We start from the raw sequence: 26778 nt of genomic DNA on the forward strand, positions 1-26778 counted from the left end.
ACAAACAACACAAGCCAGGGGAGGCTGATTAGATCAGGATTTCTTTTTATTCCTTGTTGGTTTAAAATGGCTAATCAGAATAAAAAATAAAGGGCCTCTGTATAGAGGCTGGGGTCTTCCCTTACTTAGAGGTTAGAACCCAGGTACCCCCTCTACCCAGCACCATACTTAGGTGGGCTGAGGGGTAACCCCCAAGGGACAATCGGAGGGGCCTAGGCTTGCCACTCCTTCTCTCTATCCCATTTTTGGCATATGATGAAAAATATTGCTTTTTTTTTTTATTCTTCTCTCCTGGCCTTGGATTTTAAAATCATGCTAACAATGTAAGCCACAGGAAAGCTTTGAGGGGCTCACTGAAGAAGCCCACCCTAATCTTTTCCCCCCAAGAATGGAGGATTATCCAATATTACTTCTTAAACTAGGCCAAGCTCTCTTCCTGATCCCCACCACCTCCACCTGCCACAGAGCTGCAACCCCTTTCCTGGGGAAACTAGATGCCTGTAAGCCTAGAAAACCAACCCTCCTCTCCAAGTGCTTCCCACATCTGATCAAGACCCCAGACTCACTGCTTCCCAGGTTTCTTCCTCAATCATTAGCACCAACAGGAGGTGCTATTTCCTTAGTTGGTTACTGGGACGAAAGAAGGAACCATGGGAAAAAAGGAAGACTTCAATGTCTCTCCCTTATTTCCTGCTGGTCTGAGGAAAAGGAAGAGCAAAATTCCCCCTCCTTTTGTGCGTGTGTGCATATGTGTATGTGTGTGTGTGCCTGTGTATATACATACATACATATATCCCTCATCTATATATCCCATCCCAAGATAGATATATAATTTCTTTGATATTTATTATATACATACATATATATGTATATATATGTATATGTACACACACACACCTGGTAACGCAGAAGAGGAAAAAAATAGAATCCGTAACAATAATAAAAAAAATTATTTCTGGTTTAAAAATGATCTGGTACCCTCCAGAGCGAGCAATTGCACAAATGTCCACTGAGTCTGGTCCAGGGATTAATAAGGGAAGGGAAGGTCTTAAAAGGTAATAGGGGTTGCTACCCCGGTCTCAGAGCCCCAATCTCCAACTCCCCGACCCCGTGGCATCCTCTTGGAATCGGTGGTTTAAAAAATGTCCATGCAGGGGAGGGAGCCCCTTGAGGGAAGGAAGGTGGCCACCCGGGGCCCTTTGGTGTAGGAACAGAGGCATGGGGAAGGAGAGCCAAAGGCTCACACAGAAATCTCATAGGTGGTGCCTCCCACCCCTGACACCTTCTTCACTCCTCCCCTTGTGGGGCTACTCAGAGGTGGCTGGCCTGGGCCAGAGGAGGCTGAGCCTATACTCTTGGGCTGCCCATTGGATTTGCTGTAGGCGGTCTTGAGCTGTACTTCATCTCTGGTAAGAAAACAAGAGATAAGTGTCAGGAAAAAGGGCACAAAGCACAGCAAAAGAGTGTTTACAATGTGGTTACCCAAACAGTCGCTTTTGTTTTATTAACACTGAAAACCTGGCTGATGCCCTATTTCCACAATGTATTTCTAACTACTAGTAGCTCTCTCACACTTACCTTCAGGCAGATAATACTTTAAAGGAGATAGCATTAAGGGGAAGTATTCACCTTCAGGTTAGCTGAGTAAAAATAAGTTCAAGAATACCCTTTGGAGCAGGGAGTCAGTGGCTCACCCGATAATCCTAGCTAATCAGGAGGCTGAGATCTTAGGATCTCAGTTCAAAGTCAGCTTGGGCAGGAAACTGAGATTCTTATCTCCAATAAACCACTCAGAAAAACAGAAGTGGCACTGTGGCTCAAGTGGTAGAGCATTCGCCTAGAGCTGAAGAGCTGAGGGACAGTGCCCAGGCCCAGAGTTCAAGCCCCACAACCAACAACAACAACAAAAAAAAGAGAATACCGTTTGGCCCACCACCCACAGATTATACAAGGAAAGCCCAAATACGTTTTGCTGAGTGGTACCTCAAATTTTAAGTTGGCTAAGGACCAGGATGGGATCATACTTACTTGGGTGTCAGTAATGGCTGCAAGGCCACTTCCTCTGTCTCTGAGACACCAGGTGGAGCTTTTTGGCTGCTGTAAGACATCGATCGGCCCAGGTATGAGGCAGTTGGGCCTGGTTCAGGGGAGCCTAATCCGCGGCTCCTTAGCCCATCCGGTTTGCCAAAACGGGGTACAGCTGGGCGTCCCAGTGGAGTCTTGCCCAAGGGTGATCTCTTTGAATCATCTGAGGAGGAACTAGTACGAGGGGCATGGCCTGAGCCTGGTGTTGACTGAATCCCCGAGTCCCCCAAAGCTGGTTCTTCCTCACGTCCTGTGAGTGGGGGTGACTGACGTAGCAGCTTCTCTCGTTCCTGGAGGGAGGCCACAATGTGGCGTGACAGATTGTCATAACGGACTGGTGAGGGCTCTCGGTGTGCTGGGCCGGATGGCACCAAACGTGGGTGCCTCTCAGCTTCCCGCTGCTGGGCCAGCCGGGCTGACAGGAAGGGAGAAGTGTAGCCTAAAGGTGGATCTGGCTCAGGCCCTGCCTGTACTGACTCAAAATCAGGGCTGTCTGAAGGAGTGAGTAAACTGTCATAAGAGAGGCTTCCATTGCGTGTCTGGTTGGCCAGGCTTTTATAGGAGGTGGAGGTGGTACCCTCTGAACGAATGGACTGCAACTGGCCCAGCTCAAAGCCTGTACCCTGGGCTGACTTGAGACTGGATGAGCGTGAGCCACTGGAGAGTGGATCGAAGTGAAAGCTTTTGCCAAAGGTGGGTGAACGGAAGCTCTCTGGCTCCAAGCTGGGCTCTGAGCGGTAGCTGGGATGACGGCTGCTTTCTGCAATTGAGGTTGGTTCCTTTAAGCTGTCCCCACGACTCAACTGAGGAAATAAAGCAGATTCTTTGTTACTACAGTATTTTCAGTTTTATTTGAAAAATGAATACACAACAAAGATGACCAATATTTCTTAGCTCTACCTGCATTTAGTGCTGGCTTTTGAGCAGCTTTCTTTGATAAAGCAGATTCTTAATGGTCCCCTTGTTATAGACCCCAGAGCCCAAAAGAATTAGAGCCAGCTGTAATATCAGCACTTAGGAAGTTGAGGCAAGATTTCAAATTCAAGGTCAGCTTGAGCTACATTAAAAAAAAAAAACAAACGGTGCCGGGCACCAGTGGCTCACACCTGTAATCCTAGCTATTCTGGAGACTGAGATCTGAGGATTGTGATTCAAAGCTGGCCTGGGTAGGAAGTCCGTGAGATTCTTTATCTCCAATAAACCACTAGAAAACTGGAAGTGGTGCAGTGGCTCAAGTGGTGGAGTGTTCGCCTTGAGTTGAAGAGCACAGGGACAGCGCCCAAGCCCAGAGTTCAAGCCATGATCAACAACAACAACAAAAAAAGTGCCCTGTGGCTCAAGTAGTACAGTGCTAGCCTTGAGCAAAAGAAGTTCAGGAGCAGCATCCAGGCCCGGAGTTCAAGCCCCAGGACTGAAAACAAAAAACTATAAGTAAATCTGTAAGGTGGAATAAATAATATCTCATTTTAAGATGCAGGAAATGATGGCTAGAGAGAATAAGGCACTTGTACATCCTGGTTTTAAAGTCAGATTACAATAATTAATCCTCTTATCTACTATAATATGTTCTTCCTTCTTTGATGAACACACTATCACAGAAATTCAATTCCACTAATGTCAAACTCATAAAATGCCCTTGGTTTTCTTCCCTTCTGCTTCTTCCTACGCAGCTTCTTTTTCCCAAGGGTTGACATATGTTATAACCCTCCTTAGAGTACACAATACCTTGGCGCTGGAGGAATGAGGCATGGCGGCTGATGTGCTGCTACTACTGTATCCTGGCCGGTATTTGTACATGGTAGGTGTGGGGGGGCTGTCCTTGCCCAAGAGGCTGCTATCTGCAGGGGGGGAAAAAAAGGCCCAGGGGGCACTACGTTACAAGAAATTCTCTTAATCTGCCTAAAATACAGGGGAAGGATAAATCACAGCAAACATACCCAGCGAAAGGAAAAGTCTGGGAAACATGAAACCATATGAAACTACTTATATCAGTTGAATGCCAGTGGCTCACACCTGTAATCTTAACTACTCAGAAGGCTGAGATCTGAGGATCGTGGTTCAAAGCCAGCCCAGCCAGGAAGAAAAGTCTGTGAGAGTCTTATCTCCAAATTAACCACGAGAAAACTCAAACTGGCACTGTACTTGACCCTTGCCTTGCGCTGAAGAACTCAGGGACAGCACCCAGGCAGAGTTCAAGCCCATTACCGACAAAAAATAAAAAAAAAAAACAAAAAACCCCTACTTATACAAATTTAGAGCTCAGTGTTAGCAAATTTAATGCACAAAATACTCCAGGAAATTATCAGGTCTAAGGTTAACAACTACCCCGACAAAAGTGCAATTCAATGCCAACTGCTACAAGGCATCCCTCCTCAAGTTACCCAAAAAAGCACCTGCTGGGTATTCTTGGGCAGGCCTTGCCTATCTTCTTAGACCTACCTTTTGCCTTCTAGTTCTAGGACCTCGAAGATCAATAGGGCACTTACCCTCATTAGTAGCCAGGCTGAGGTGTGTTCGCAGCCCTGTGTAACGGCTCAGGTCTGGCTTAGGAGGAGGTGGAGGTTCTGCATCTGCAGACTGGCTTTCTGTTATCTCCAGGCTTCCCTTAGACTAGATAAATGAGGGGTAAAGAGAGATCCAGACTTGAAAAACTGGGCAGTATAACAATTCAAATTATTTAACTGGCAAAGGTACTGAAGAATCAATCATATATTTCTAAACTGGCACTGGAAGACAAGGCACAACAGTTGTGAGATAAGTTTTCAATAAAAGCTTAATTTCTACCACTAATTTGTTCATTACAAGCAACAACTCTGTTGAGCTTCTTTCATCTCATCTTGCTCAGTCTGAGGAAGTCATAAGAATGTACTCAATGTCTGTGGTCATTGAACTTAAATATAATGGAGAAAAAAAAGATCTGTATGTAAGTCACATGAATTAGGAAGTGCTCCTAAAGATATAAAGTAACTGCGAGTTTCCATTTCTTTGCAAGGGTTAAATTTCTCCAAGTTACCCAATTCCTCACCTTAGTTCTCCTCAGCTCTCCCTGGATGCCATTATCCATGATCTTCACAGTTATCTGCCCATCCGACACTTCTGGTCGAAGGAAAGGAGGTCTGATTACAATTGTCTTCTCTTTCTTTGGTCTTCCCAAATACCTGGTATCAAAAATGAAAAGACAAGGGCTAGGAATGTGGCTCACTGGTAGAGTGCTTGCCTAGCATGCATGATGCCCAGGGTTCAATTCCCCAGTACCGCATATACAGAAAAAGTCAGAAGTGATGCTGGGGCTCAAGTGATAGAGTGCTAGCCTTGAGCAAAAGCAGCTCAGGGACAGTGCCCAGACCCTGAGTTCAAGCCCCAGGACTGGCAAAAAAAAAGGAGACTTTAGTTAGTTCAAAACATCTACTAATGCCCTATTATGTATGAAACATTTTTACAAATGTAAGAAACAATCCTGTGGTGGGATGTGGATGGTTCAGTGATAAACAGAACCAAAAGGAAGTTCTATCAGGCTAGTGAAAAAGTTAGCACCAAACGAATTTAATTACATGAAGATCTATAGTAAGACTAGACTGTGATATGCATAGGTGCCCAAGGCATTCTGAAGTGTATCTCATTCATCTTCAACTCTCAAAGGAGGTTAGCCATAATACATGAGGAATATCAGTTGAACTCACAGGGTCCACACCAAAGGATGGGCATGTCTCTCACTTGCAGCACTTACTGTTCTAGAGAAATCCCTTCCTAAATGGCAGATGAAGCCCAAAGGAGATAAAAATTTAACCAAGTGTCAAAAGGGGTAGGTAGGCATACCTAGGTGCTGGAGAACTGCAGAGTACACGGCTCACATTGTTACAACAGCCATTGGTGAAGGGGTTCACACCTCCCCGGAATTTACCCGTAACCTAGAAAGAGGTAAAAAAGGAAGTCACAGTTCTGTTCTGGGGTCTTGACCTCCAAAAATGTAAACAAGTAGGAAATTACTGTGTATCCACTCTCAAAGCTTATACATGTAATGACTAAGAAAAAGGACTCTACAGTCAGGGTCCTCAGTTCAAATCCTAAATCTACCTCATGGTAGCTTGTCTAGTGGCCCTAAATATCTGTTTCCTCATATAAATTGAGTAAATAGCTATTTTTTTTTTTTTGGTTCAGTAGTGGGGGCTTGAACTCTGGGCCTGAAGCTACCCCTGTGCTCTTCAGCACAAGGCGAGCATTTGAGCCACAGCACCACTTCCAGTTTTCTGGAGGTTTACTGGAGATTATAGTCTCACGGAGTTTCCTGACCAGGCTGGCTTTGAACCACGATCCTCAGATCTCAGCCTCCTGAGTAGCTAGGATTACAGGCATGAGCCACTGGTGCCTGGCTTGCTTTTTTTTTTTTTAAAGTACTGGGGCCTGAACTTAAGGCCTTACTCTCCAGCTTAGCTTTTTCTGCTCATGGTTGGATTGTTCTACCTCCCAAGTCATTTCTCCAGCCTGGATTTTTTGTCTGTTAATTGTCAATAAGAGTCTGGAGGACTTTTCTGCCCCTGGCAGCTTTTAACCATGATCCTCAAATCTCAACTTTCCAAGTAGGCTAGGATTTACAGTTATGAATCATCTAGTTCAGAATTTTTTGTATGTGTATGCTGCTACTGAGACTTGAACTCAGGGTCTCAAGATACCACTTTCTTGCTCATGGTTTACACTCTACCACTTGAACCATGCTTCCAGTCCATAAGTAGCTTTCTGAATAACAGTAAAATAATCCACAGTTCAAGTTCCTTAAATAAAATGGCACAGCATTTGCATATAATGTATGCACAGCTATCTATTCTAAATCACCCTAGAAGACTTATGCTACCTTTTCTACCTGATATAGCATGTTATATAAATATATGTATATATGCATACATTACATTTTTATATATACAGTGTATTGCTTAAGGAATAATGACGAGGAAATAAAGACCACATTTTAAGTACAGATCCAATTTTTTCCTGAGTGTATTCCACAGTTGGTTACTTGAAAAACCCACAAGTACATGGCTGTGTAAGACTAAATTGGGCTGGGATGTGTCTTAGTGGTAGAGTGCTTGCCTAGCATGCATGAAGCCCTGGGTTTGATTCCTCAGTACCACATAAACAGAAAAGGCCAGAAGTGGCACAGTGGCTCAAGGAGTAGAGTATTAGCCTTGGGCAAAAGAAGCTAAGGGACAGTGCCCAGGACGAGTTCAAGCCCCAAAACTGGCAAGAAAAAAAAAAAAACCTAAATAATTAAGATTACTATTTATGGCACACACAAAAAGTCTTTTCATATTAGCAGTGTTGTAAGTTTTTCAAGGCCTGACCCAACTCTTACTACTCCCATAACTCAGCCTAGACTGTCTTCTAGTATACAGTGTGCGTTCAGTAAAGATTTGTTAAATGAGAAACAGCCTCTTTCTCATGTTTTGTTTTTTCCCTTTCACTTTCCTCTTCGCCTTTCCTTGAGTCCAGGTTGGCCTCAAACTGTCAATCCTTTTTTTTTTTTTTTTACTTTTGTCGGTCGTGGGGCTTGAACTCTGGGCCTGGCCACTATCCCTCAGCTCTTCAGCTCAAGGAGAGCGCTCTACCACTTGAGCCACACGCCACTTCTGGTTTTCTAGTGGTTTACTGGAGATAAGAGTCTCATGGACTTTCCTGCCTGGGCTGGCTTAGAACAATGATCCTCAGATCTCAGCATCCTGAGTAGCTAGGATTGCACATGAGCCACAGGTGCCTGGCCTGTCAATCCTTCTGAGTGCTGGAATTGTAGGTACCTCCCTCCACGTCTAGTTTTATCTTCATATTTGAGGACTTAGGTATATCTCAACCCATACCACTAATCTCTGAATTACCATATAAAGTATTCATTAAGCCTCTCAGAGCATTATGCTACACAATGATCTGAGGGCTTGAGACATGACCCTGCTCTTCAGGGGTCTCCTATCACTTCTCCCCGTACCTGTTCATTAGTTGTGCGTCCCCTGGCCACCAGCACCACATGAAATCCGGTGAGGCCAGCTACTGGGATGAAAAATAAGCCAGCCACACACATCACTGCCATTCTGATGCCAAACAGTCAAGGAGAACAAAGCAATGCTATCTTGCCTTTCCCAACCCCAAATGAACATACCCTTTTGACCTTCCCTACTACAGGACTCAGTTTTTCTTTCCTTCCCGCCTCAATCCCACACTCCAATGGTGTTAAAGGATACGTGACAGCCGTGCGGACCCCTGAGAGTTCCTCTATGTGGTAGAGGACATAAAGGAGGCCAAAGCCAAACACACCCATAATGTGGGCTGTCAGGGAAAGGAGGAAGAGGAAGAAATAACGGTAGTTCCGGCGACCAATACAGTTGTTCACCCAGGGGCAGTGATGATCAAATTCCTAGGAGCAAAAGAGACAGTGTGAGAAGCTTCCTTACTCCACAGCATTAGACCTTACTTTTAGTAATTAATGATCACGTTCATTTAGTTACAAAATTAAAAACAGGCAATAGCGTTTTTTGGGGTTTTTTTGGTCAGTCGTGGGGCTTGAACTCAGGGCTTGGGCGCTGTCCCTGTGCTAAACCGAGCGCTTTACCCCTTGAGCCACAGCACCACTTCCGGTTTTCTAGTGGCTTATTGGAGAGAAGTCTCACAGACTTTCCGGCCTAGGATGGCTTTGAACTGTGATCCTCAGATCTCAGCCTCCTGAGTAGCTAGGATTACAGGTGTGAGCCACCAGCGCCCGACACAATAGCGGTTTTTGAAAAAAAAAAAAAAACTTTCCAGAAATTGGTCAAAGGTCAAGTTTTCAAAAGTTTATCCTACATAACCCAGGAACTCAAAAAAGGATGAATACTGAAAGATTTCTTTACAGAACACTCACAATTCTTAAGAAATGAGCTTTTAGCAAGAAAACCAGGCAAGAATCAGCCTACAGGTGAGTGTATATGTGCTGAGAAAAGGGCTAAAAAGACAAGGATGCAAAAGGACAACGAGGAAGGCTAAAGTCCAATTTGATTTCAACAGCAAGACTTTCTGGAAGCAGGAGATAGCACAAAGGCAGGACCAATAATCAAAAAAGATTAACAGATATTGCAGCACTGTTCACAATAGCTAGGATATGGAAACAACCCAGATGCCCCACCACAGATGAATGGATCCAAAAATTGTGGTATCTATACACAATGGAATATTATGCAGCCATTAGAAATGACAAAATAATGGCATTTGCAGGGAAATGGATGGAGCTAGAAGGAATCATGTTGAGCGAGGTAAGCCAAGAATGAAGAGACAAATGGTACATGGTCTCCCTGATAAGTGGATGCTAAATCCAAAATGTTAGGTGATACGACAAAACTAACAGGGCTTAAGAAACAAAGAACTCCCACTCATCTGGTTGAACCACTACTAAATATCCCCATACTGCTGATCACATATATGGTGTATAACATGTGAACACCGTTATATGTTACAGACTGTGATAGACAATTTGCTCAAGGAAAGTTAGAATGAACTTGTGACTTTAAATGAGCATCATTATTCCACAATACTGTGAAATTCCGGAAATTATGTAATCACTTAATCACAATAAAAAAAAAGAACCTGGGGAAGGGAGGGAGGGAGGGGATGGTAGGGGGAAAACAATGGAGGGGGTAACAATGTTCAAGAGGAAGTGTACTCATTACCTCATTCATGTAACTATCACCCTCTGTATAGTATCTTTACAATAAAAAAAAAATTTTTTTTGAAAAAAAAAAAAGATTAAAAGAAGCCAAGCGCCAATGGGATCGGCTAGTGCCTATAATCCTAGCTAAGGAGGCTGAGATTGAGGATCAAGGTTCGAAGCCAGCCCAGTCAGGAAAGTCTATGAGACTCTTACCTTCGATTAACCACCAAAAGACTGAAGGTGGAGCTGTGGCTCAAAGTGGTAGAGAGTTTTTGCCTTGAGCAAAAAAGCTCAGAGCTAGTGCCTAGGCCCTGAGTTTAAGCCCAAGAACAACAACAACAAAAAGAACAAACCAAAAAACCAAAAAACAAAAGCAGATAGGAGGCTGGAAATTTAAATCTTGAGTGTTAGCAAAGCTTATATCTACTTGAGGTCAAAGTTTCCCTGCTGTAATTATAAAGTACTCATGCTCTGACCCACATATGCACTTTTTTGCTAACACCTTTCGATTGAGCTAGACCATGCTATTTCAGCAGTTCTCCAGGACTGCCTTTCATCCAAGGCTGAGAATCTTTGCTAGAGATAAGAAGACTTCGTGAGGTACTGGGTCTCACCTCCACACAGTTATCACAGACACTGCAGTGGGAACATCGCGGAGGGCGGTAGAAACGGCAGGTGGCACACCATTTCATCCGCACTTGGATACCTTTGATCTCAACTGTTTTGTAAAGAGGAGCACGGAAATCATCTTCTTTGTCTTCATCCTCCTCAGCTAGAAAGAAGGGGAAAAAAATCAGTTAAACAACTACCCACCTAGGGGGCTGAGATCTGAGGATCAAAGCTAGCCCAGGCAGGTAAAATCCATGAGATTCTTATCTCCAATTAACTGTCAACACTTTAACCAGACCCGAGTTCAAGGTCTAGGAACAGAATGAAAACAAAACAAACAAACAAAAAAAACCAGAAATTATACACTCCCCTCCTCCACAAAATCCTATGTCCCCAAATAGCTTCCCCTACTCTTATTAAATTCATCTAATTCATATAGAAGGAAGTATATACCACTGTATAACAACTATTATCTCTGGTTTGTGAAATTACAGGTAACCTTTTTGTTAATAGTCCCTAAATATATTACACACACACACACCTTATTAAAATTTCTTTTTTATTGAACACAGTAACATTTCTGAAATCTGAGTATTCAGGAGGACAAGGTAGGAGATTATAAATTCAAGACCAGCCTGGCTACATAGTGAGTTTCAACCCTGCTTGGACTATTCAGTGAGACAGCATCTTAAAAAAATAAAAATAAGGGCTGGGAAGGTGGCTCAGTGGTAGTGCTTGCCTTGCATGCATGAAGCCACGGGTTCAATTCCTCAGCACCACATAAGCAGAAAAAGCTGTAAGTGGTATTATAGCTTAAGTGGTAGAGCACTAGCCTTGAGCTGAAGAGCTGAGGGACAGCGCCCAGGCCCAGAGTTCAAGCCCCACAACCATCCTCTCCCCCCCACCCAAAAAAAAAGCAACAACAACACAGCCATGTGTCAGTGGCTCATGACTATAATCCTAGCTTTTCATTAGGCTGAGATCTGAAGATGACAGTTCAGCCCAGCCAGAAAAATCCATGATACTCATTTCCAATTAATTACCATAAAAGCCAGAGGTGGAACTGCTAGTGTGCTAGCTTTGAGCAGGCCTTGCTTGAGTTCAACCCCCATTCGACTTAACTTCACAAAACTTTGAAACTGTATTTAGACAATTAACTTCCTTCTCTCATCCAAGTATTAATCAGGCCCAACCCTGCTGGGCTTCTGCCATCAGAAGAGAATGAAGACAATCAGGGCAGAGTGGCAGTAGCCTTTTTTCACTCTGGACAGCTCACTGGACAGCTCTGTCACAATGAGCTGTCATGAATAATTTCGTTCAATCTACTTCTGGAAAACCTGTAAATCTTCCCTTGACTTGAGTTCTTATCTAGTTTTATCACTACCCCCAGCCATCCAAATACTTTCTAATCTCACAGAATTATTTTTTGTAAAGGAAACTCTGATTCCCTGATTTCTACATTTGAAAACTTCTTGCAGTCAAAGGAAGTATAATCTATTTACTTGAGCATTAATTATTTAATTAATATAAATTCCATCACAATTTGGTCTGGGCTTATGTCCTGCCCCCTTTGGTCCTCCATGCATAATAACCTCCAACTCCAGAGAGTTCACCATTTCATAGCAAACTTCTCTACATGCTGCTACTTTTGTATAAAACTTCACCCTTCCACCTTCTAGTGAGTGAGGTCTTTCTTATCACTCACTCTGGAAGTATTTCCTTAATTTCCCAGACCAGATACAATTGCACCCTTATTTTCTCACAAAATCTTGTTCATGCCTTCATCTAGTTACATCACGCTGTTACAACTGTCATGTCAGACTTACAGTGCTTTCAGTGCTGGGGATCACACCCGTGACTGTGTATTCTAGACTAGCACTGAGCTCATCCTCAGCCTTGGGTTTACATAGCATCTTGCTTTTATAAAGCTCAGGCTAGCCTGGAACTCACAATCCTCTGAGGCTCAGCCTCCTGAGGCTGAGGATTTCAGCTATGAACCACAATACTTGGATCCCCACCTGCTCTAAAGACATTTCTGCTGAATAACTGAAAACCAAAGATTTGACCAAAAAGTAAACAAAATGACTCAAAGTTATGACATATATTCCTGAAGACCTTAACCTGATTTTTGTCATCACACTAAAAAAAGTATCCCATAATCCTAGGATTCCTAGGATCCTAACAGCCAATTGTGTTTGCCCAAATAATTTTTATTTTTGTGCTGGTCCGGGGGCCTCAACTCATGGCTATTCCTGAGCTTTTCATGCGCAAAAGCAGCACTCTACCACTTGAGCTACAGTGCCACTTCTGGCTTTTTGGTGTTTAATTGGAAATAGTCTAATGGATTCTCCTGCCCGGGCTAGCTTTGAACTGCAATCTCCAGTTCTAGCATTACAGGCATGAACCATCAGCATCTGGCTACCCAAATAATTCTGAACTCAGGTCCTTGTTTCCCCACTCAGCTGTTTCACAAGGTCGGGACTCTACCACCTGAAACACACCTCACCTCCAGTTCCCATTGTTTTTCAGTTGGTCATGGGGCTGGGGCACTATCCCCTAGCACTCTACCATTCTGAGCCACAGCGTCATATCCAATATTCTGGTGGTTAACCAGAGATAAGAGTCTCATGGACTTTCCCGGCTGGGCTGGCTTTGAACCATGATCCTCAGATCTCAGCCTCCTGAGTAGCTAGGATTACAAGTGTGAGCCACTGGGGCCCAGCCCCAAGTAATCATTTTTCAAAGGTGGCAAAAAGCTTTCAAGAGAGTAGAGAGGGAGATCTTACCTCGAGGGAAAATCCCTGGGTCCATAAAGGTGGCCATGCTGAAGTTGGCCAACACAAAGAGAAACATAATTGCATTGTAGATGGGCACTGCAGGTGACACATACAGGCTCAGTCCTGGACACCTGTGCACACAAGAAAATGAGGATCTGTCTGTAATATACTGCACACCAACTTTACTCACAAAACTCTGTAAAGACACAGACCCCAACATGTAGTTTACCTTTCTCATGCCAACTTTTTACACAATTCTTCCCAAGTGGCTCAATTTCCCACAAAATGACTTTTTTTGGATCAAGGTATTGGTATCTGTTCAATATTAACCCTTTTCATCTGTCTGTGTTACTCAGATTCATTCTTCCTTTGTGGTTATTTCCATGTTTTGGAATGTATCCTCATCTCCTTACTAACCAGACATGAGAACTAGGGACTATGTAACTGACACCAGCTACACTGCCTATTCTGGAGCAGCCCAGGTTCTTGGACTCCAGCCATGTCCCACTGACCTGCACACTGGCCCAAAGCATGAGACACCACCTGCTTCTCTGACTCCCCTACTCCTTCCCAGCTGGCTTTCAATCTTATTCAACTGTCTGGAATTCTTCGCTGTGTTAAGTATTCTTGAAATTTTTACTCAACTGGAGACTTTTCAAGGTTGGGAAGTGTGTGTGAGTGTGAGAGAGAGAGTGAGAGAGAGAGAGAGATTGATTCCTGACTTAAACTCAGGGCCTTCTTGCCCTTCTTGCTCAAGGCTGGCACTCTACTACTACTTGAGCAACACGTGCATTTCTGGCTTTTTTTGCTAATTAACTGGAGACAAAAGTTTCTCAGATTTTTTTCTGCTCAAGCTGCCTTCAAACTGTGATCCCCAGATATCAGCCTCCTGAGTAGCCAGGATTATAAGCATGAGAAATTTTTTTAAAACACAAATAAGCATGGTCATCAAGACAGAGAACTAAGCTGGGCATGTGGCATATGCTGACAATTCCAGCTCTTAAAAAGCTGAGGGGAAGCCCAGAGCTGGTGGCTCACGCCTGTAATCCTAGCTACTCAGGAGGCTGAGCTCTGAGGATCACAGTTCAAAGCCAGTCCAGGCAGGAAGTCCATGAGACTCTTATCTCCAATAAATCACTAGAAAACTGGAAGTGGCACTGTGGCTCAAGAGGTGAGCTGAAGAGCACAGGGACAGCACCCAAGCCCAGAGTTCAAGCCCCACGACTGACCAAAACAAAACAACAACAAAAAAAAGCTGAGGGGCGGAAAAAAAGCAGCAGCTGAGGAGCTGGGCACTGGTGGCTCATGCCTAAGGTCCTAGCTACTCAGGAGGACTTACAGTTCAAAGCCAGCCCAAGCTGGAAAGTCTGTAAGACTCATCTCAATGAACCACCAGAAAACCAGAGGTGCTGTAGCTCACAGTGGTAGAGTGCTAGCTTTGAGCAAAAATGTTCAGGGAACAGCACTGAGGCCCTGAGTTCAAGCCCCACAACCAACAAGAACAACCACGCGCACACGCGCGCGCACACACACACACACACACACACACACACACACACACAGGCTGAGTGAGGCAGGATTCTGAGTTCAAGAACAGCCTAGTCTCTGTCTGAAAAATAAACATCTGGACACTAATGGTTCATCATCCTAGGAAGCTGAGATCTGAAGATCAATAATTCAAAGCCAGCCTGGGCAGCAAAGTCCATGAGACTCTTATCTCCAATTAATCATCAAAAAGCCGAAAGTGGAGCTGTGGATCAAGTGGTAAGTTCACTAGCTTTGAGCAAAACACTTCAGGGACGGTGTCCAGACCCTGAGTTCAAGCTCCAGGACTAGTAAAAAACAAAAAACAAAACAAAAAAACAGAGAGAGAAACAAAACCCTCTTACATACACATATCTAAAATGGAATGAAGGAGTGAGGGAGGAAGAAACAGAGGATATCAAAGAAGCCCTAAAATCTTATAGGAAAAATGACTGACAAAACATATCCAGTGTTCTATAATATTCAAATCATGAAGCATGCTTTAGACAACTTTTCCTTGACTCCCCCTCCCTCTGGAAAAAAAGTACTCCTGTCAAGGATTAAGCTCCAGTTAGTTCAGGATGTGAGTTCTAGTAGAAGGGCTTCTTTAGCACTTCCTTTTTTCTGCTAATTTCCTAGAAGTCTAAAGTTTCAGAACTTCTGATGTGAATCTAACTTTGTCAGTAGTATCAGTCTCAGCTCAGTAAGAACTCCAAGATAGTAGTTAAATACCCTAATCTGCTTTGTGGTTGAGAACTTAATCTCCAGAATCGGGACAACATCTGTCCTGGTCTTCCTTAATCTGAGCCAGTCGGAAGAAAGGAAAAGTTCATCAAAGAGAGGCAGGGGTCAGTGGAAGAAATTAGCTTGTGAATCTAGAGAACTAATCCACAGTAGTCCTGTATTCTGTCAAGAAAGATATGTCCCCACCCAAATGAAAAGCATAGCCCTAAATAGTGATCAAGGAGAGTCTGGAAGCACTGGGCCCAGTAACAAGATACAAACAAGCCCAAGATAAGAGACTAAGCTTCACAAAGCATATCACAAATCTCTACAACCACCATTTTTCCATATTCCACTCAACCATTGATTTTTTTTAATTTAATACTATGTGTGTTGCTTTTAAGATAATAAATAACTAGCCAACTCTGTGCTTCACTTGATAGGACAGTACCTAATTGGGGAACGAAGTAATGGAGCTAGAGTGGAGACCAATTTCAAATACACAACAGATCTTCCGTCATGCCTACACTAACATCAAATAACATCTCCTCTTCGGTGAGTTCTTTGGTTCATAAAAGAGATTCCCATACCTTGCAATGGCTTGAAGTAGAATACAAAGAGTCCCTACATAGTCCCACCCTAAAGCCTGACCTCCCAGGTTCCTCAGGAGGGAGAGAGGGAGGGGGAGAAACTGAAAACCAGTCATCCAGGTCACAGCCCCTCCCTAGGACTAAGCAGTCGATTCAATTTCCGCCTGGGGAAGAAGAGAAAGGGTGACTCACTTCACTCCTACAGCTGGGAAGATAATTAGAAGGGAAAAATAAAATTAAATCCTTAGAACATGATGGTGCCATGACTTAAAATTCCTACAACCGGCCACTGTGGCTTCTTGAGCTTCTAAACAAAAGAAGCAAAGCTGCCTTCCCCCACACAAGGAATCTAAAGTAAGAATGATCTTTCTGATCCCACTCCTGATTCAGTTTCATTTCTAAACAAAACTCACCCAGTGTTGGGTATTATGCCAACCTTCTCCTGAATGATGAACTTTACCCCTACAGCCTTCTTGATAAAAACCTATCCCAGCTATGTGTGTAATCCTGGAACTTAATTCCAATACCAGCTGATAAAAATAAAGTTGATATCCCTACGATGGCAGAATCTACAAGTGACACAAATAACATTGTGAACAGTATTTGCTCCTACACTGGGACCTACTGTTTCTAACCTTAGTACTCTAGTTGAGGAAACACTTTACCAAGGAAAGGCATGTGTGAGCACAGCTTATTCATATCACATCCCATATTCTGCTTGCCTAGAAAAGACTTTCCATTGCTTTGGTGCTCTACCAGATTCCTGGTGACCACCCTAAGTGGCCTGTCTGAATCTGTTCTTTGATGGAGGGAGATGCGGCCAAGAGTTGTTGGGGCCTGTCCTCAGCCTATAGCAATAATCATAGAGCAGAACAGCTTAGGGAGTGGCCTTCGCTCCGAAAGGCAACTGACTCATTGATGGGATTTCCAGACCTAAACCATCCCAAGTAGAACAGGTTCTTCTGCCCACCATTCAGTGCAGTTTCCAAGGCCAAATCAAACTGTGAAAGGGGTTTCAATATCCACATTCTCAAAATCCTGTTTCCTAGGCCTCCTTAACACTTCCAGTTACAGTTAGGTTCCTGGGAAGAAAAAGTACCCTGTCTCCATTAATGTTTCGGTTAGTATCCTTATGTAATCCACAGCAAACTGTCAGGCTTCTTACACAGCTGCACGCTAGGAATATGAAAATAAAGGAGACTGTCTGAAAAGATAATAGAATTCTTTTTAAGTCAGCTGGCTTAGTACAGAGCATTTACTGGATAGAACACAAACAGAAATATAAGTGTGTGTTTGTGTATATAATGTATATGTATATATATCACTACCACCATCAATTACCACTCATATATATCATCACCCCATCAATTATTACTCAGCTCCACTATCAACCTTAATTCTACTTCCCCTGAGGTCCCAGTGATTCAAGGACATTTAAAACAGAGGCACTAATCTCCTAAAGAATAGGTCTATACATTCCACCCATGCCAAGTATATTAGCTGAGCAGATGACTAGTGGTTTTTGTTGATGAAACAGGCTGGAATAATGCCCTATTTCCTGCCCATAGCGATCTTCATCTAGGACTGCTTTCTTCAAGATGGGAAAACATTTTCTCCCTCTATAGATGGGTAAGTTTCTCTTAAAACCCTTTTTTTTTTTGGTGGTGCCTCTATAACCTAGACTTTCTGGCAGCTGAATGCTCTATGTAGGTAGGGCCTGGGCACTTATTCTAGATGAGAAAACCATGTGGGAAGGAAAGGAAAAAGCACTACTCAGTTAATGCCCTAGATCACAAGGCTGCTCCCACTCAAATCAGGTGCTAACACCTCTACAGCTGTGAGGGGAAAAAAAAGAAAAGAGAGCCACTGAGGTTGCCCAACTCTAAAAAGAGCTGGAAGGGGCCAGAGGCAGAAACCCAACGCAAGCAAGATGTACCACCGCTGGGACACTGGTCACACCCATGTGGAGTTCTTTCCAGACTACTCTGATTTTTAATCCTACCCTTAAAAGGACTATTTGAACCAGAGATCTTTCTCCTACTGGCTCCCTCAACTGTAAAAATGGACAAACTCACAGCTACAGGAAACTTTAGAGAAGATTAACTTTGTGATTTCAGACAATGTTGTCAAGAGCCCAAAGAAGGTCCAGGTACCCCAGGAAGGCAAAGAGGAGACCATCATCAAGTTACTAGAGCTCCATGAAGCTTCATGTGAACCACAGTAGTTCTAATTTTTGTCTCATAGAGTTCCACATTAAGATATTATGTACAAAAGGATCAGGATGCTTAAACAAACTCCTCTAGGTCAACTTCCTCATAGAGAAGAACTAAGCTCCACAAAGATTAGTAGACTTTACCAAAATCAGTATCCTAAGGCCTAAACAGTATGACTACTCTTAGTTAGCATTATCCCTGCTGTTCACAAAGACTAAACCATGATAGAAAACCAAGATACATGATTTTAAATATGGAGTCATCAGGACCTAACTGGGAAAGGGTGGATTATTTTAGCAGATCCTCTGTTACAAACAGTGAGGAGGTAAATGATTCAGACAAGAGCCACACCACTCCTGCTTAGTTTTAGTACTGGACAAATTCATTGACTGAATGGGACTAGATACGGCTCTGTGGAGAGGGTTTCAATGGCTGAATTCTCGAGAGCAGAAGATCACTATTTCTTTGACAAACAAGCCCAATTGGTAATTCTTCCGCTCATTGCTTTCCTTACTTGACAAAGAAACATGGAGGGTAAATTGTTCTAATTAGTTGTAGCCTACATGCCTCCACTAATTATGTCTGCCAACTGAAAGGGATTCTTCCTCCTACTCCTCTAGGTCCCACAGTAATTACCTGGGGTATAGACTGATGTAAGAGTAGTTACTGGTAGCCTAGTGAAGAGAACAGGATAACAGAGTTGTTGCAGAGTCAAGGCCCTATATAGGAGCTGCTCTAAAAGAGCCTCTCTTTTGCCTCTCCATTTGAAACTCAAGCTTTTTATGCCTGTATGGTTTTAAATGGTATTTTCCAAGGAACTGAACCTCAAAAGGTTCCTTCCCTCCATGGGGAGAAACAGATCTTAAGAAGCTGAATGCCTCAGCCCATATACAAGCTTCAAGAGACACTATGGTCAGATGGAAATGAGATAGGACTATCAGGGATACTGAAAGTTAGGTGATATATATATATGGTAAGGTAAATAGGTATTTATGACTTCACAAAGTAAACAGGTGAGACCTTAAGGAGAAAAAGCAACTTAAAAAAATTGATCCTGTGGAAACTAATGCCAGGAGGAACTTCAGATATAAGGCTCTTCTAAATTCCAAATAGATTCAATAAGTTTCTCCAAAATCTTTTTTCAAGGGGCTGAGAGACAATAAAATAAGGAAGCCCTCTACTGTACTGTCACCAGAGAATGAGAAAGTAGGTTAAATAGCTTCAATTATCAGCTGAGAAAATGCCTATGCCTATGTCAGAGCAACTCTTTGTGGGCAAACTGGTATAACCAGCCAAGCAGTTCACTGGTTCCAGATTAACAAATTAGGAATAAGGATTCTACATGTTCTATCTCAAGAACAGCTTGAAAGAGAGAAAACACTTCCTTGAAGTTCAATTTTAGCTTCTTCAAATACTTGGCTTTCAAAATAAAATAGATCCTCCTCAACCAATCAGGTCTAAGGGTATCAAACTGATCTAGTACATACCACTCCTGATCTAGTACCACAAGACTATACTTTGGTTAAATTTTTTAGTATGCATACTGGCAAAATGGCAAAATCAAAACAAGTTCTGAGACTTTTTGTAACAAATGAACAAAGAATAAAATACTGAACATACTGAGCTAAAAAGGAGAAAAAAAATAATGAAGGAAGAGAAGGTAAAGAAAGAAAACCAGCAAGGCTCTCTCTAGATTCTTGAGGGATCTGGCAAGGATGCTCAGACTGCTTAGCTATGGACCAAAAGTCTGTGACTTCTACAGTTCAGAGGAGGAAAATAGGAAGCAGAGTGATGTCCGTGCATTAGGTAGTGATTCACTGTTTCCTTGTTTAAAAGACAAGATCAGATAGACACCTGGAAGATGGAGGCAGGAAGATTATACGTATGAGGGCAACCTGAGCTACAGTAAGACTCTTATGTGAAAAAACAAAACAACAAAAACCTAGAGATATATCGAGTCAGCATTTTGTTGACTCAGCCAGGCAGCCCACATCTTTTAGAATGCCTTTTGGCAAGCTGACATAGTAGTGGACACACCTCTAATTCCAACACTCAGGAAGTGGAACAGGAGGACTCTTGAAGAGTTCAAGGCCAGCATGGGCTAGGCTACATAGCACGGCCTTGACTTGGAAAAAAAAAAAAAACAACCCTTTGACACCTGAAGCTTTTGGAAGCTCAGATTTACTTTCTATGTAACTGTTCCCATCGCACAATCCCAACAATTCTTATTTCAATGAGCCCAAACTTCTTTAATTTCCTACCACTTCAGTTTTCTTCCTCTTCCAGCAAAACTGTTGCTCTCAACAGTACCTCACAATTAGGTGTGAGCCTGAACCTTGTCAAGATGAACTTCCCAGATCTTACATGCTCTAGTTGTTCCAAGAGCTGTAACTAGAGTGCTAACTCAATGACACAACAGCACAAGGCTCGGAAGCTTGGAACGGGTTCATTTACAAAGTAGTAACAACAAAGATGCTTGCCAGGCGGCTGATAGGTACAATACTGGAGATGAGAGAAAGGGCAAACCATCCGTCTCCTCTTCTAGTAACAACTAGATGAACAAGGTGTTAAGATTCCAGATGAGAATGATGCAAGTCCTAGACTCTTGAAAGTGGAAAATCTGCTAATGCTAACCAGTTTATCCAGCTAGACCCACAAATAGGAAAAGTACTCCAATTCCCTTTACTAACATAAAGGGACTCTTTTAGGACTCTTCCTAAATAAAACTGTTCTTTCCCACTTGCCTTCACTTCTCCAGGCTTTAAAGAGTTCAGAGAAAAAAATTGGAATATGAAAAGTCAAATCGGTCTCAGCAGTGCGTATAGTTTATAAATCAGTTCTGAAACTCTTCAGTACTCGGTCTGCACAATCTCAGACTCAAGGTTCAGACATCCTAAGGAAGAGCCACTACTATATAAAAGACTGAAGTCCACTCTGGCTCTCCTTCTCTCACAGAACTGATTGCTTACACTGCTTCAAATCACTCTGAAGGTTTCTCTGTTCGTCCTCCCTAGTTTAGGATCACCTAATGGAGTTGGGCAGAAAAATATGAAAACATCCATGATTCCAAAGGAAGGGAGGAAGGGGAAAGTAGAAGCTTCAACAGAGTATAATTTATAACAATGCTAAAAGGATAGGACATTCTCACTTTACATGTTTGGGGTTCACCTGGATCAGAAACCAAGTGTGCTCAATCACTCAGGCTTTGCAAGTAACTAGCAAAACTCACAAGAAAACAGTCCTCCCTTCCCACAGGGTGCTCCCCCAAACACACACCTCCTCCCCCAAATACCACTACTGGGAGAAAACTCACGTAAAGGCAAAGAAGAGTGTTGTAGCTCCCACTAAAAAGATGGCGGCTGCTGAGACCGGGACATACTTGCTGGGTTTGAATCTCTTTGCAGACTCTGAGGGCATGTTGGAGCTCTGATGGGAGATCTTCCCTGCCGCATAGCCCAGACCCACAGAGGCAGAACAGACAAGAAAATGGGATGAGGGAAACAACAGAAAGGAAAGAAACTAGGGAAAACGGAGAAATTTAAATTATCACCCTTCCCCCTCCCAAATAAAACTGAAAGTCAGAAGATCTCAAATGAAGGAAAGCACATGGGAGGGGGAAAGGTGATTTCAAATGATGAAAAACCACCGCCCCAGAACAAAACAGAAGGGGAGGTTAAGAAACACAACTTGTACAGTTTAAGAATTGAAGACAAACAATAGGCTGAACACATGCAAATCGTTGCAGGTAGATAACACGGACAGTCAGACAGACCAAGATATAGCTCATGGATGAAGGCAGGTATTCAAAAGGAAAGAATATCAGGGTAGGGCAGAAAACTTCAAGCAAGGACAACTTCTTTGCTGAGGAGATACAATAGTACCTCCACAGCTACCACACTGCCACAAAATAAGAGCTGCACCTAAAAGAGGTGTGCCCTGTGTTTCTATTTTAATCCAAGGAGGGACCTGGAGCTCCTTCTAGCTTTAAAGAGAAGCTGTTTTTACTGCAGTCCTTGCTCCTTTTAGGCAGTCTCTCACACCTTATCTTCACCAGTGCTTGTAGTCTGGCAACAGTAGTTAATTTTATTTATTTCTCTCTTGATGGCCAAGGCTGGACAACAGCTGTTACACAGTCCAGTTGTAAATCCTTTTCTTTGAAGGAGGAGAGAAAACAGAGACAGCAAGCTTGTCTGTCTTCAATCTCTTCTTCTTCTCAAACCTTTTAAGGGCTCCGTTCCCTATAGAGTTCATGCAAAACTAAAGGGAAAGTTAAAATCCTTGAAGCCATGTTCTTCTCAGTAAGCAGAGTAAGATGAAAAAGTTCCACTTGATGCTTGAAAAAAATTAATGTGGATAAGAAAAGCAAAGTTCCAATGATGTTCCAGCTTCCAGGTTAGTCAATATCTCTGAGCTTTTTGCTTCTCTCCTGGACTTCCTGGATGCCGAGAGTTCCACTGGATTATAGTGCTTCACCTGGAGAAAATTAAATATCTTGATCAAAGAAATTTTTCAAAGCATTTCTTAAGAAGACAAAGGCTAGCCAGGTGCAGATGGCTCATGCCTATAATCCTAGCTACTCTGGAGGCTGAGATAGGAGGATCACAGTTCAAAGCCAGCCTGGGCAGGAAAGTCTGTGAGACTCTTATCTCCAATTAGCTACCAGAAAACCTGGAGTGGGGCTGTGGCTCAAGTGGTAGAGTGCTAGCCTTGAGCTGAAGAGCTGAGGGACAGCGCCCAGGCCCAGAGTTCAAGCCCCTCAACCAACGAGGAAAAAAAAAAAAAAAGGACAAAGGCTGAAATTCAATCCCACAGGCTACTCTGAAAAAGTGTCTTTTGAAAGAAAAGATTATTTTTCCATTCCACTTACACATAAAGTGGAAAGACCTCTGAATATGGAGGAAAACTGATTTAAAACCCTTTACCTCTCTGAGTGCTCCTAAGATTGGAAGAAGGAAAATATGGCTTTATCTGGCCTCAAGTCATCAAAGGTCTAGTTCTCATACAGAACCCATCTTACCTGACACAAAAGAACAGCAACAAAGGCCAAGAATATATATTCTTTTCAAAAAAAGCACAGCAGTAAAAGGCAATTCTAGAGCTAGGATTTCTCGTTGGACAAAGAGAGTATTTATTGCTACATGAACATGTAACCTCAAAAGTAGGGCAGAAAATCTTATAACTGTCTCTTTTTCTTACCCTTTATTTAGCTATAACCCTAAGAGGCAGAAGTTAAATTTCTGGTCTCCTGGGATTATCTATAAAGGGACCTGGACAAGAAATAATCTTCTTCTCAAAGGTAAAATGCCCTCTATGAAAAACAACAACATAGAAGTTGGTCCTTTTCTTTCCAACTCAATAGTTTTTTTAATTTCTACAATGGCCTATTAGGAAGTAAATTGAGCCCCGCCTAACACAGTATGATTAAGAGTAACAATTATTTCTGTTGACAATAGTAGTAAAATAACACTGGCACCTTGATTTTATAAGATGCTTTTCATCTGGTGATCTCAAAGCACTTTTCTCACATTATCTGGTGACAGAGTCCCTTATCCAACTAGGTAAAATTGAAGGTTGGAGACTGCCTGAGGCATTCCTCTGAATCACCAGCAGCCAGGTTCACATGCCCCTTTGCTGACACAATCCCTTTCTACCTCATTCTCATCCACTATACGACAAACCCAATGATAGAACTTAGAATCTACAGACCAATATTTTACTTAAATTAGAACTTGAAAAGTTTGTTTTTTCTTGTGTGTGTGTGGCAGATCTGGAGCTTGAACTCAGTACCTGAGCACTGTTCCTGAACTTTTTTTGCTCATAACTAGCATTATACCACCTAAGTCACAGCATCACTTCTGGTTTTTGTTTTGGTTTTTTTTTTGGCGGGGAGGGAGTGATAATTGGAGATTAAGAGTCTCACAGACTTTCCAGCCCAGGCTGGCTTCAAACCTAGATCCTCAGATCTCAGCCTCCTGAATAGCTAGGATTCTCTGGTGCCTATGAGAAATTGGAAAGTTTTATTCCTCTCAAGCAGTCTAATATCAAAGGTAGATACTGAAAATACCAGCAGGTCCAGATAGCAAAAAATAAACATGCTCTGAAATTTATCACTTCCTCTCTCACCTGTGACATGAGTACAGGCGCCTTCCTTCAAGATTCAGCATCTCTCCTTAACAGGATTTCAGAAGGCCAAACAGCAATATTAGAATGAAGTCCCAGAGATTACAAGAAATTGTTAGCATCCTAAAAAAGATAGATCCTCTTTAGTCCCCGATTCTATGGTTATGTCTCAGTGTCTTATGGGAAACAAAGTTCAACTTTCTATGTTTAGACTTAAGTAACTTTTAACAAAGAGGAAGCAAAGTCTTGGTCTATAGACAGTACTATTAAATGTTTCCCTCAAACCCCCAAAATTACAGAAGATGGGAACTTACACTACTTAAAGTAGTGTAATCCTGACACTACTACTGTCAGGATATCATTTTGAACCATATACTATTTTGGATTATGTTTTCAATAGGAAAAAAAAAGCCACCCAGGCTAATCTTGCCATACTAAGACAGTCATGGAAGGCCATACAATGTTGAAGTACAATACTGGCATACAGAGGAGATTCAGCATCTGAGCTGTTCAGAGGACAGACATTACAAGGGACAAAAACCTAACAATGTATTAGGTATAAATACACACACAAGTGTTACTTAGCAAGAGGATAAGACCAAAAGGGTGAGTGTGGCTCATCAGTCACACTCTGATGGACGCCTATCAGTAAAGTGTACAAGAGTGGATATGACTTATTTAGGCAGGGAGGAAACTACAGGATGGAAATAGAAAATACAGGAAAGGTAGTTTGAAGGCTTTAATGAGATTGTATGAGTACTTCCTTAAAGGAGTAAATAAGCACGAGCAGAACACTCTTGCTGAGATAAATTATTGTTAATAGTACAGCAAACTGGAATACATAGTAATAAAGGTGACATGGAATAGTCCACATCTAGAGTTTAGTGTAAATGACATTGTCATAAGAGACTGAGTTGGCAAAGTACATGGAAATATAGTTCTTACATATAAATATTAAGGAGGGAGGTTAATAGGTGAAGATAAGATTTGATACAGAGCAGAGGGATATTGGGATAACAGGATGGAGATGCAAATCAAGATTTAACCAGGGCAAAAACTCGACGCTAACCAAGAAGTGGGGGGGGGGGGAGGACGACTGGAAAAAGGTCTACAACATGGGATATACTTAACACAGACTTGATTCTACAACAACTGCTCGCAGGAACTTTACGTCACTTTCTTAACTTCCCATTTCAGAATCTTCAGTGGGCCAAAGGAGATAAAAACACTTTCACCTCCCTGCCCGACGGACAGATTCTTCCTGTCGGTGAAATGACGGGCAGACACCCCACACAAGCTCTGCTCGTTTAAAAAAGAAAAGTACGAGGTCCTGGGCTCAGGGAGCCGGCAGCCCAGGGGGGGCCGGAGGAGGAAGCGGGTGGGGAGGAGGGAGCAGGTAAAGAGGCTGGAGCCGCCGCCGAGGGGGCCGAGGGGAAGCGGAGCTGGGGCGCAGGAGCCTCCACGCCATGGGGCAGAGGTGACCACCGCGGTGCCGGAAAGGACGGAACGGACAGCGCCGGGGCCCGGCAGGACCCATCGGGACGCCGGGAGCGGGCTGCGGCGCGTCACCCCTCGGGCCGGGGGGCCCAAGGAACGGCGGCGGGGTGCCAGGTCCCGGCCTCGGACCCGGTCAGGAGCCGGGCAGCCCGCTCCGACTCCAGGCGGCCCTTGGGTCAGCGATCTCCGCTCGTCGTCTGTCTCGGGGCCCTCGGGTCCTGCCGCCACAGTCGGTCGGATAACCCCGGCCCCCGGGGGGGGGGGCAGGGATGGGGCCTTAACCTCTTCTCCCTCCTTGGTCCCCCTTCCCTAGAGGTCACTCTCCCCTCCCACCTCAGTGTCCCAGCACTTCCGGTTCCGCAGGGGCCGGTGTCTCCGGTACTCACCCCCCCCTCCGTCACCACCGCCGTCGTTGTCGTCGCCGTCGCCGCCGCTGCCGCCGCCGCCGCCGCCGCCTCCCGGCAGTGCCGTCCGGCCTCGCAGAGGCAGCGCGCGGCCCCCGCACGCTCCACGCCCGCCCCGCTCCCGCGCGCTCCCGGCCCGCCGACGCTCGTCTTCGAGCCGGCGCGCGGCCGTTGCCTCAGTGCCGGGTCTCGGGCCCTTTCGGCAATCCCATTGGCTCTCTAGCTCGGGAGCGCGCGACGTCTCGCGCGGGGCACGTTCCTCTCATTCATGCGGCTTGCGCCGCCGCGCCCGCCCCCGCTCACACACCCATTCACCCACAACCCCCACCCCCACGCCGCTCTGGGGCGTGCGCGCGAACCCGAGCGACCGCGGCGACCTCGCGTTTTGAGTGGCTGCGGGGAGCACAGCGCCCGCCCATACGTACGCGGTGGGGAGGGGGGGAGAGGATCGCGGGAGCGCGCGCGTAAGACCGCCGGGTTTCGCAGACGACCTGGAGGAGGAGGACTGGCCAACTACGCAGGGGTCGCGAGTGAGGCAATGGCCAGACGAGGCCTCCTGGTCTTATTTTCTAT

The 26778-nt window shown here is 43.9% G+C and overlaps 1 protein-coding gene across 4 annotated transcripts; it reads right to left on the reverse strand.

Moving 5' to 3' along the window:
* Nucleotides 1-25: 25 nt before the first annotated feature.
* Nucleotides 26-26261, reverse strand: Zdhhc5 (zinc finger, DHHC-type containing 5). 4 transcript variants are annotated; one of them, XM_013029220.1, is made up of 13 exons: nt 26188-26261; nt 24308-24427; nt 21498-22657; nt 13144-13265; nt 10363-10520; nt 8310-8482; nt 8057-8159; nt 5902-5993; nt 5111-5243; nt 4572-4695; nt 3811-3923; nt 2029-2888; nt 26-1406 (listed from the first exon to the last, which is right to left on the reverse strand). In XM_013029220.1, exons 3-13 carry the CDS (start codon nt 21599-21601, stop codon nt 1241-1243), a joined length of 2148 nt encoding a protein of 715 aa, XP_012884674.1. In that variant the 5' UTR covers nt 21602-22657; nt 24308-24427; nt 26188-26261; the 3' UTR covers nt 26-1240. The 4 variants fall into 4 exon arrangements, with proteins under 4 accessions (XP_012884674.1, XP_012884676.1, XP_012884677.1 ...); XM_013029222.1 differs by lacking the exon at nt 26188-26261 and adding an exon at nt 25442-25554 and having other exon boundaries at nt 24308-24353; XM_013029223.1 differs by lacking the exon at nt 24308-24427 and having other exon boundaries at nt 26188-26251.
* Nucleotides 26262-26778: the final 517 nt, after the last annotated feature.

The sequence above is a fragment of the Dipodomys ordii genome, unplaced genomic scaffold, assembly GCF_000151885.1.
Source record: "Dipodomys ordii isolate 6190 unplaced genomic scaffold, Dord_2.0 Scaffold117, whole genome shotgun sequence".
NCBI classification, from domain to species: Eukaryota; Metazoa; Chordata; class Mammalia; order Rodentia; family Heteromyidae; genus Dipodomys; species Dipodomys ordii.